Source organism: Bufo bufo, chromosome 1 (genome assembly GCF_905171765.1).
Source record: "Bufo bufo chromosome 1, aBufBuf1.1, whole genome shotgun sequence".
NCBI classification, from domain to species: domain Eukaryota; kingdom Metazoa; phylum Chordata; class Amphibia; order Anura; family Bufonidae; genus Bufo; species Bufo bufo.
In genome coordinates, this window is record NC_053389.1 from 752,008,356 (window position 1) to 752,020,167 (window position 11,812).

Genomic DNA, 11,812 nt, shown 5'->3' on the forward strand with positions numbered 1-11,812 from the left:
AGAATGCCTATTCTTGTCCGCGGTCTAAATTTTTTGCCGGGCCGCTGTCCACATCTTTTGGGGCCCCATTGAAATGAATGGGTCCACACCCGTTCCGCAAAATTGTGGAACGGATGCGGATCCATTTATATGGTCATGTGAATGCACCCTTAAACAGAAGATTCATACTTATCTGCTCCACGCTGCTCCGGTTCTCTGTGCTGCCTCCATCTACTGGTCCTTTCTTCCTGTGATGCATGGGCATGGTCCTACGCACCTCTTCAGCCAATCACTGGCTTCATCAATGATGTGGCCTCAGTGAAACCAAGTCACTGATTGGAGAGGTGTATAGGACCATGCCCATGCACCAATGGATGTGAACAGTGTGTTTACCTGAAAATGGAGGCATCAAGGAGAACCAGAGCAGTGTGGAGCAGGTAAGCATGAATCTTCTATTTCAGCAGGTAGGCAATTGCTTAAAAAATCATTACAACTGGAGATCCCCTTTAAGGCGGAAGGAGAAAAGATTAAAAATAATATGTTTTGGGTAGCCCACAAATGGTTCCTGGTGGTGCCAGACAGGCCCTGGCAATACGATTATCCATGTGGTAATGTGTCCTATAGACATTGGGGGTGTCCAGCTCTGTGAGGCCTCTAGACCAGTGGTCCCCAACCGCCGGGCCGCAGCCCAGGACCGGGCCCTGGAAGATTGTTTGCCGGGCCGCAGCAATCAGCGTCGTCTTTAACGCGGTACTAATGAAGCGCTTTCATTATGGAAACGCTTCATTAGTACAGGAGGACCAGGAAGCGGTGAAGGATCTGTACTCACCGCTTCCTGGTCCTCGGCTTGGCTGTCGGCTGTCGGCTGTGCAGGGCTGCGCACAGCGTGAGGGCGCACTGTGACCTCACACTGTGCGCCGCGATACACTGCCAACAGCAGGATGAAGAGGATCGCGATAGTGAGGAGCGGTGGCGTCCAGGAGCAGGAGAGGTAAGTGTTTTTTTGTGTTTTTTTTTTGCGCTGGAGGCTGACATAAGGACTGATGGCTGACATGAGGGCTGGGGGATAACATGTAGGGCTTATGGCTGACATGTGGGCTGATGGCTGACATAAGGGCTGGGTGCTGACATGGGGGCTTATGGCTGACATGGGGGCTGATAGATGGCTAAAGGTTGGGGGTTGATCTGAGGCATTGGGGGTCTGATCTGAGGTCTGATTGACATTGGGGTCTGATTAGGGCTGTAAGTAGAGATCTGATTAACATTGGGGGTCTGATTGCTGGTCTGACCTGAGGTGTAATGGAAAATTTTTTTTTTTCTTATTGTTCTCCTCTAAAACCTAGGTGCATCTTATAAGGCAAAAAATACGGTACAGTGCAGCAGAGACCAGTGCAGCAGAGACCAGTGCAGCAGAGACCATAGTCAGTTTATATAGTCATTATATAGTGTTATATATTTTAATATGCACCTTGTGTTTTGTTATGGGCGTTAATTAGTCAGGGCCGACTAGCACCCCCTAATCCCCGCCCACAACATAAGCCCCGCCCCAGAACTCCCGCCCCCTCCCCGTTCCCTGGGGAAATTGTCTTGCATGAAATTGGTCCTTGGTTCAAAAAAGGTTGGCGACCACTGCCCTAGACCAATGTAACGGATGTTATAGGAAGCTTCCATCTTTGCATCTTCTGAAGTCCTCTCCTGGGTCTTGTGAGCTCTACTGGTTGGTTATTTTTTTATATTAATACTTCTCACTACTGTCTAATAATACCTTGAATATTAAAGCATGTCTTATCCCCCTACCCCATTCATAAAACAGACAGTCCATTTAGAGGTCTAAGCTTTAGTTTTAAAATGGCTGTGGAATTTGGATGTCAACCTTCTAAAAAATAAAATAAAATAAATAAGCGCAGTAAGTGCAGCACTGCAGTAACCAGCATAGTACGCTACACAGTGAATGGACCTGTGTATTTCTGGAGCCAACTTCTGAAGCTACTCTGAAACAGATGATCGGTGGAGGTGCAGGGTGCTGATCTCATATTGATGACTTATCCACATCTGTATAAATGGAGTAGCCAAGCCCTTAAAATACATCCTCCAGAAGTGTGCTTCACAAGATAATAGGGTAAGAAAATGAGCTCTTAGCAAACTCTGCCTCTAATGCCACCAGATGTAATCCTATAAGTCAATGTTCAACCTTTTAAACAGGACTTGAGACATGACTTGGATATTAAGCCAGTATCTCATCTGCAGTGATTGCCCCTCATCAGTGCAGAACAGAGAGTACGGTTTTAAAGGTTGAACATTGACTTATAGGATAGCTACCTTACATCTGGTGACATCAGAGGCAGAGCTTGCTAAGGGGTCCTTTGCATACCCCATTCCCAGAAATCCAGAGGATCGTTGCCTGGCCTATAAGACTCCTCACGCTGCTTAGGAGCTCTCCATAAGGAGATGTAGTATCCTTCACAAGATAATAGTGATGATTTAATTCTGTAACAATGACCTGTTCTCCTGTCTTTGCAGATGCCACCATGTATGCACACTTTCTGTTTAATGCCTTTGACTTGGAAAGAACTGGTGCCATTCGGTTTGAGGTAAGAGAAAGATTTAAAATATTGTTTATCCCCATGTTGTATACCTAACCTAAGCATTTCGAGCACTCATGTAGCTCTTTGGTGGCTATTTCATCTGGTAGAATTTTTATACTAAAGGTTATTCCCATCTCAGGATGGACCTCCTGTGGATGTGCCATAAATGTTTGAGATGGGAATACCCCTTTTAATGTAATAATAACATCAAAAAACATGTTTTAATATAATTTAGTCAACATTTATAGTAGAAACATGATGATATCACTATTTTCCAGTGTACATAGCATCCACTCATTTGTAGCTGCATACTTTCTCTCATCATGTCTACTGAGTGGGTAGTCTCTCTTGAGCTACACTGTTTAACTAAAATACTGAGAGACAATCTGCAGCTGCACCCCCTCATCCTCCTCCTTGTCATTTTTTATTATTGCATCTTACCCATTTTGGGCTAAAAAGCATTTTTTTAATTGGTCTTCACTAAAAATATTCAGCCGTTTCTGAGTTACAGGGGTTAAAATATTAGCCATATTCTTGTGAGTTTGAGTGTTTATGAGGTCAGGAGATTAGAGATCTACATGAGCAGTCAGCTGATGGGATACAAAGAAAACAGAAACTGCCAGCTTGCAAACTGATTTGTTTAACCCATGTATCTCAGAAACAGCTGAACGTTTTAAGACCAATTGAAAAATATATTTTTATCCCAAAATGGGTAAAATGCAATCATAAAAAATCCCCCAAAGGTGTCCATTGCATTACTGTTAAATTCTGGAGACTGAGGAGGTTTATCAAAGGGTCCAAGGCTTCCATGCTGCTGGAAGCTGGGGCTGATGCTGCATTTCCCCTAGAAAGACTTGCATAACTGATTTATGCAAAATATGACAATGACAGGTATGATTTAAAATGCACTTATCAATTAAATTCACAGTAAAAATACCAAAGGTGTAGCTTTAGCGGGTGTAGAGGTAACACCTCTGGGACCTGCAAAACCTCCTACCACATTAGGAGGTGCTGCCACTCTAACTGCTATGTGGTATGTGGGAGACAGAGTTATAGATTCTGCATTGAGGCCCAGGAGCTTCAAACTACTCCTCGGAATTTTACATTTTTATTGATTTTAATGTACATAACATTTTTTACTCCAGTTACATCCAGTACTAAATGCAAACTTTGAGTTGTAGGAGCTCAGATGAGAGGTGCACAGGTAGAGCTAAAATGGTAGGATATACCATATATCTGATGGAGAGGTGTATAATGTTAATCTTATCTGACCCATTTATGGTGGAGATCGGAATAACCCTCCTATGCGGTGGTCAGAGGTGGTCGGAATTACGGGAACAGCCGAGCAGGATGTGCTGTTCTATGACCCCCATAGAAGTGAATGGGAGTTAGAGAAGCCACAGATACTTCTTTAACAAGTTATATGATGTGATTCATGTACAAGACAATGCTACACTCCACATGGTGCACAGCACTGTACAGAATAAGACTATAGGTGTTCATTGTAACATCTATTCCCCTTCTGTTCACAGGATTTTGTGGTCGGGCTGTCTATTCTACTACGAGGGACTGTCCATGAAAAATTAAAATGGGCTTTTAACCTGTATGATATAAATAAGGATGGATACATTACCAAGGAGGTAAGATTTTATGGATAATCTGGACAATACTACCGTACCATTAGAGATTGATCAGGATTACAGAAGAACATTTTTGGACTCCTTTCTCCAACTACTAACCACAGAGATACCTGTCTAGTAGAAAGAAGTCAGTTCAAAACTGGCCAACCAAGAACCTGAAATTTACAGATTAATTCAGCATCAGGGGTGGGCCTGTGACAACCACTCATTTATTTTAAAGGGGTTTTCCGGGAGTAAGATATTGATGGCCTATTCTCGGGATAGGTATTCAGTATGTGATTAGTGGGGGTCTGATTTCCGGCAACTCCGCCAATCAGGCGTCTGACGAGGTCAATTCAGTGAGCACTGCAGCTTCTTCCTAGGCCAGTGATGTTACATTCACCAGTCAAATGGACTATGAGCAGTTCAGTCCCATTCAAGTGAATGGCCTGAGTTGCATCACCAAGCACAGCCACTACGCAACGTATGGCGCTGTGTTTGGTATGCTGTGAGGAGGCCGCAGGGCTCACCAGAGTCGCATTCAAACAGCTGAACAGCGGGGCTTCCGGGAGTTGGACCCACCGATCAGAAATTGATGACCTATCCCAGAAAACTTCTTTAAAAAAAGAAATGGAGAGTGGTCATTTAAAACGTTATGGATTACAGTAGTATGCAATTTAAAGGTAAGCTATATATAAAGGAATATGAGAAGTATCCTTCTAGTAATGCTTCCATGTTATCTATGTATGCAGATGTAAGGCAGACCGTTTCTTTTATGTTTAGGAGATGCTGGCAATAATGAAATCCATCTATGACATGATGGGACGTTACACATACCCCATGCTACGAGATGACGCCCCAAACGAGCATGTGGAGAGGTTCTTCCAGGTAATATTAAAGTTTCCTTTACTTCAGAGAATGCTTCCCCTACTTGACACTTGATGCTAGACCCTTTTCATTTTGATCTATCTTATAGAAGATGGACCGAAATCATGATGGAGTAGTAACCATCGATGAATTTTTGGAGACTTGTCAAAAGGTTAGTTCATCATAAGTGTTGTCTACCATCTGCCGGTGTCAGACTGTCCAGGGACACACCACCGACTCATAACACCCAGTTGTACTTTTATGTATAAACTTTTAGCAGGACTAATAGAGCAATGTCACAACCTAGTTATAAAATCATTCCGAAATGATATTACATGTTGAATGCAAGTAGTTACTCAAGCAGACATGTCAGAAGAAGTGACAGGTTCTTCTTAAAGAAGAACTCCCACAAAAATGTCTATTCTCTGAACTGTTAGAAAGGTCCTGCAGTGAAGGTGATCTTCTTACTGTATTTTTATGTTATAATCTCCCTTCTGATTCTCAGCTGTGTCATGTGACTAACACGCTGTCTCTCTGAATAACACATCTTAGGTGTGGACAAGAATTCAGTTTCTCCATGTATTCCTATGGGTGCCTCAAGGTCAGTCTCACAGGAATGAATAGAGAGGTAACTGACTTCCTGTCCTGTGTCAGTTGGAGATCAGAGTGTTGGTCACATGACACAGCTAAGGTTCAGAAGGGAGGTTATAACTCACAAATACCGTCACTGGTAAGAAGATTACCTTCACTACAGTTTACATGTACCTTTCTAATGGATTACAGAATAAACATTTTTGTAGGAGTGCTTCTTTAAGACAAGTATAACCCATGTGAACATAGGCTAACTGTAAAAAACCCTATCATCCACACATAATGTTCCTGGGACCTTTTACAGTTATTGGAATGAATACATCGTGTGTCAGCTGTTAATAAGATTACCATATTTTTTGCTGCATAAGACACACTCCCCCCCCCCCCAAAGTGGGGGAGAAATGTCACTGCGTCTTTTAGGGTTAATACTAATGAGCGCTTCCATTATGGAATCGCTTATTAGTACCGGAGGACCGGGAAGTGGTGAATGCAGCGCTCCCTGGACTCTGTACTCCTGGTCCTCTGCTATTGGCTGTGCTGTGACTGTGCACAGCGTGAGGACACTCTGTGACCTCACGCTGTGCGCATCGGGTCACAGCACAGCCGCGTCAGGAAGAAGAAGAGAACTGGATCCTGTGAGCCCGGAGCTGGAGAGGTAAGTTGATTCTTTTATTTTATGTGCTCTGGGAGGCTGAGGGCTGATCTAAGGCATGGGGTCTTATCTGAGGCATGGGGTCTTATCTGAGGCATGGGGTCTGATCTGAGGCATGGGGTCTGATCTGAGGCATGGGGGCTGATCTGAGGCATGGGGGCTGATCTGAGGCATAGGGGCTAATCTGAGGCATGGGGGCTGATCTTAGGCATGGGGGCTGATCTGAGTTGGGTGCTGATCTTAGGCATGGGGGCTGATCTGATGCTGATCTGAGGCATAGGGGGTCTGATCTGAGGCATATGGGGTCTGATCTGAGGCATGGGGTTCTGATCTGAGGCATGGGGTTCTGATCTGAGGCATGGGGTTCTGATCTGAGGCATGGGGTTCTGATCTGAGGCATGGGGTTCTGATCTGAGGCATGGGGTTCTGATCTGAGGCATGGGGTTCTGATCTGAGGCATGGGGTTCTGATCTGAGGCATAGGGTTCTGATCAGAGGCATGGGGTCTGATCTGAGGCCTGGGGTCTTATCTGAGGCATGGGGGTCTGATCTGAGGCATGGGGGTCTGATCTGAGGCATGGGAATCTGATCTGAGGCATGGGGGTATGATCTGAGGCATGGGGGTATGATCTGAGGCATGGGGCTCTTATCTGAGGTCTGATTGGGGGTCATTTACATTGGGGTCTGAGCTGAGGTATGATTGTGGGTCTGATCTGAGGTCTTATTGGGGTCTGATTGCTGGTCTGATCTGAGGTTTAATGAAAAATATTTTTTTTCTAATTGTCCTCCTCTAAAACCTAGGTGCGTCTTATGGGCAGGTGTGTCTGATAGGGTGAAAAATACGGTACCTCTTTTTTCTAGCACCTCAATATCAATGACATCTACCACTCCATTAAAAAAAATTGTCAGCCCCTTTGAACCATTTCCAGCTCTCCTTTTTAAAGCATGGAGCCCAAAAAAACTAAAGCCCAGCAATTAGTTGTGGCCTTGCAAGGGAATTATAATGGGGTAATATCACATAGGATCATGGATAATCTCTCTTTTTAGATACTCTAATATCTAATTAGCTTTTGCAGCTGCTGCCTGACATTGAGTACTGCTTCTTAGGCTACTTTGACACTAGTGTTAATATTTTCCGGTATTGAGTTCCGTCATAGGGTCTTAATACCGGAAAAACACACTTCTGTTTTGTCCCCATTCTTTGTCAATGGGGACAAAACGTAACTGAACAGAACGGAATGCTCCAAAATGCATTCTATTCTGTTTTCATACCGGACAGCAAACCGGAGCATGCTGCGGTTTGTTTTCCATCCACGGATGCGGAGCAAGACGGATCCATCATGACCCACAATGCAAGTCAATGGGGACGGATCAGTTTTCTCTGACACAATCTGACACAATAGAAAACGGATCCATCCCTTATTGACTTACAATAGTGTTCATGAGAAATCCGTTACATAGTTGATACGGTTGAAAAGACATAAGTCCATCAAGTTCAACCAAGGGATAGGTGGGGACGCGAATCCCAGAAGGTAGTGAGACTCAGATTTCCACACGTTTTCATAAGCATTAATGTTTTTTACTTTTAAGAATTCATCTAAACCCTTTTTAAACCCTTCCACTGTTCCTGCTGTGACCACATCCTGAGGAAGTCTATTTGACAGATTCACAGTTCTTACAGTAAAGAAGCTTTGACGCTTCCGGAGTCTGAACTTTTTCCTCTCCAGTCAGAGGCAGTGCCCCCTTGTCTTTTGAGGGCATTTTACATGGATCAGTTTTTCACCGTATTTTTTGTATGGCCCATTTATATATATGTATAGGATAATCATGTCCCCCCTTAGACGTCTCTTCTCAAGACTAAATAAATTCAATTCTTTTAATCGTTCTTCATAACTAAGACCCTCCATGCCCCTTATCAGTTTAGTCGCTCTCCTCTGTACTTTTTCCAGCTGTAGTGCGTCCTTTCTATGTATTGGTGCCCAGAACTGAACTGCATATTCCAGATGAGGCCGCACCAACGCTTTGTAAAGTGGTAATATTACATCCCTGCCCCGCGAGTCCATGCCTCGTTTAATGCATGACAATATCCTGGTGGCCTTAGAAGCAGCTGATTGACATTGTATGCTGTTATTTGATTTATCATCTACAAGGACACCCAAATCCTTCTCTATAAGTGACTCCCCCAGTGTTACATCACCTAGGACATATGAAGCACAGAGATTATTACTACCAAGATGCATAACTTTACATTTGTCCACATTGAACCTCATTTGCCAAGATGATGCCCAATCACTCAGAGTGTTCAAGTCAGCTTGTAGTTTATGGACATCTTCCATAGACTGTACAGTACTACACAGCTTATTGTCATCTGCAAAAATAGAAATGGTGCTATTAATCCCATCCTCGATATCATTAATAAATAACTTAAATAATAGAGGGCCCAGCACTGCACCTTGGGGTACAACACTTATAACCTGGGACCATTCTGAATAGGAATCATTGACCACAACTCTCTGGACACGGTCCTTCAGCCAGTTTTCAATCCTATGGACCTTACTTTACCGATTAAACATCTATGAGGGACAGTATCAAAAGCCTTTGCAAAATCCAGAAACACTACATTCACAGCCGCCCCTCTGTCCAGGCTACTACTCACCTCCTCATAAAAACAAATCAGGTTAGTCTGACAACTTCTGTCCTTGTAAACCCATGCTGGTTATTACTTATAATATTATTTATAGTCACATACTCCTGTATATAGTCCCTTAAGAGTCCTTCAAACATTTTTCTCACAACAGAAGTTTAAACTAACTGGTCTATAATTACCTGTGGAGGACCTTGATCCTTTTTTGAATATGGGCACCACATTTACCTTGCGCCAATCACTTGGCACTGTACCAGTACCTAGGGAATCTTTAAAAATTATAAACAGTGGCACAGCAATGACTGAACTGAGCTCTTTAAGTACTCTTGGGTGTAATCCATCTGGACCCAGAGCCTTGTTCATATTTACCTTATTTAACTTATGTTGTACCATATCTGTAGTTAGCCAAGTGAGTATATTACTGGATGTACTAACAGCCCCGGCGCCACAGATATCAGCTCCTTTCTCTGCTTTTGTATATACAGAGCTAAAAAAAACATTTAGTAACTCTACCTTTTCCTTATCTTCAGTGACCCCCCCCCCCCCCCCTTTCCCATGATTTCATTAAGCCCTTTGTAATCTTCAAACGCTCCAGCTGACCCCTCTGATTAGTATTTTTTAAATGCCCTTTTTTGTCTTTTATTGCCCTTTTTACAGTAGCTGTAAGCCATGGGGAGGGGGGGGTGTTAATTTTAGCCGTTTATACTTGTTACCTAAAGGAATACATTTTTTAGTGCAATTACTCAATGTGGATTTAAAGCTCTCCCATTTATCCTCAGTATTATTATATGACAGTCTTGGCTATGTTAAAGATAATGCAACCGGTTCTGTTCAATACGGATGCAGATGGTTGTATTATCAGTAACGGAAGCGTTTTTGCTGAACCCTGCCGGATCCAGCAAAACCGCTAGTGTGAAAGTAGCCTTAGTTTACATGTCATTAGAATACCCAAGTCCTTCTCTTGTTCTGTTGTCCCCAGTTTTATTCCATGTGTGTGCAGTATTATTAGTATAGACTAGGTGCATGGGACCATCACTGTTTACAAGAATGAGGGACCCCAAATCCTGGTTCTTGGCCATAGAGCAGGACAAGCATTTACGTCTATAGACCAAGTTAACAGACAAACAGAATATAATGTACAAGAGATGTATTTTCAATCCTTTTTATTTTATGGGTATTTTTTCCTTCTTTTTTCAGGATGAGAACATTATGAAGTCCATGCAGCTCTTTGAAAATGTGATCTAGAAGAAGATATTGCATTCCACCCATGCCAGCACTAGCAAGGACCCATCCGAAAGAGTATGCCCGAGACTGGATCACATCCACCGCCCTCCTTCCTCCACCAACAGTCCATGGATGGTGTAATCTCTCTCCCAGGGAACAGACAATCCTACTTACTGCCTGCCTGTTTGCACTGATCCCTTCCTATTCCTCACCATAACAAACTCACCTTTCTAAGGACTGTTTTGTATTATTACTGAAAAAAGCACATTTATCTCTGCAAGAGCCAGGATTCTTAAATCAGGGATTTTTACAGAAAGCCACTCTTGCCTGTATCAGATGTGGGAACAAACGAATCAATTCCCCCACCCCCCACAGAAACCAAGAGATATGTTTGATGGTTTGAAAAACAATACAGTTAATTATATGCAGATATCTGCGTTATGTGCTTCCTGAAAACCTGCCAAATCCACTCAACACCTCAGCGCTATGTTAGCTGAAAGTAATATGATGGCCTCTTTCTCTGCCGGTTGGTGGCACTGGAAGAGTTTTCACCAGGTACAGATATCATGGTTGTTATATTTAAGCCTTCCATTATGTTTTTCTTCTAATTACAAGTATTTGAGTGCATGTTCTTTACAAGACCCAGAGCATTCATTATCTATATAGAACCCAACTTATCACAGGTCATCATTGCTGATGCAAAACTGCTGACAGACACCAGTAGGGGCAGGGCACAGGAGGTGATACATAGCTCTTTCCCTGCATTTAATCAATGGAGTGCTGTAAAATCAATTTTGAATCCCAAGGGTGCTGGTCCTGCAAGGGCGCAGAGGGAAGGGCCCTCAGGCTGCAGCGCTTCCACAGCCCCTCCCCTCTTGATATGAGTACCGCTGTAGTATCCAACCAGAGGACCACTACATAGCAAAGGAGAGTGGCCGCGATGTGTCTTATACACTGATCCTAAAGCAGTCTAAGGGAACCGCCTCCAGGCGCTTACAGGGGCAACACCCAAAGTTCATTTTCTCAGCAGTATAGTGATTAAAAGCAGAGACAGATGTCTGTCAGCAGTTTTGCATCGACAAAACTGCTGATGGACTCCCTTTAAGCCCCTCTTTATTTTTCCAGACTGTGCATTTGGATGAGAAATTGGAACATGATTCTTAAGATAACTAGGTCACTTCTCAGAGTAATTGAGTTACTTTAATGTTGCATATTTTAGGGGGGCTTCAAATCCATATATAATGGCACACAGTTGGATGCTGTGTATTGCTAATGGTCTATGTGAGCTTTTCAAATCACTAGAGCAGTGGATGAAATCTGATATCAGCACAAGGGACACCTCATTTGGAGTATCGCAGTGCTGCTGCCTTGGTGGTACATCATTGCTGCCATGTCTTTATTAGTACATACTGTACTTGCAAACATTCTGGACCCCCTTTCTTAGAACTCTGTACTGAACCATTCCCCTGTATGAATTGATTGACTACTAGTGTACTGTATCTACACAGCTGGTGTCAGAGTGCATAGGAACACAATCCTTTAACATAGGGACCATACAATTCCATGAGGAAAAGCAGAGGACTAAGTTAGTCGAATTGTTATTTCACAAGGAATACAAGCATTTACTAAGGTAAACATCAGCAGTTTCAATG

General features: G+C 43.2%; 1 protein-coding gene across 1 annotated transcript in view; it reads left to right on the top strand.

Annotated features, from left to right (window-relative positions):
• Nucleotides 1-10,782, top strand: part of KCNIP3 (potassium voltage-gated channel interacting protein 3) — a 161,506-nt gene extending 150,724 nt beyond the window's left edge. Inside the window, 5 exon segments of the mRNA XM_040415785.1 lie at nt 2,500-2,570; nt 4,097-4,204; nt 4,967-5,071; nt 5,160-5,222; nt 10,134-10,782. Coding sequence (XP_040271719.1) covers nt 2,500-2,570; nt 4,097-4,204; nt 4,967-5,071; nt 5,160-5,222; nt 10,134-10,181 — 395 coding nt within the window. The 3' untranslated portion in view covers nt 10,182-10,782.
• Nucleotides 10,783-11,812: the final 1,030 nt, after the last annotated feature.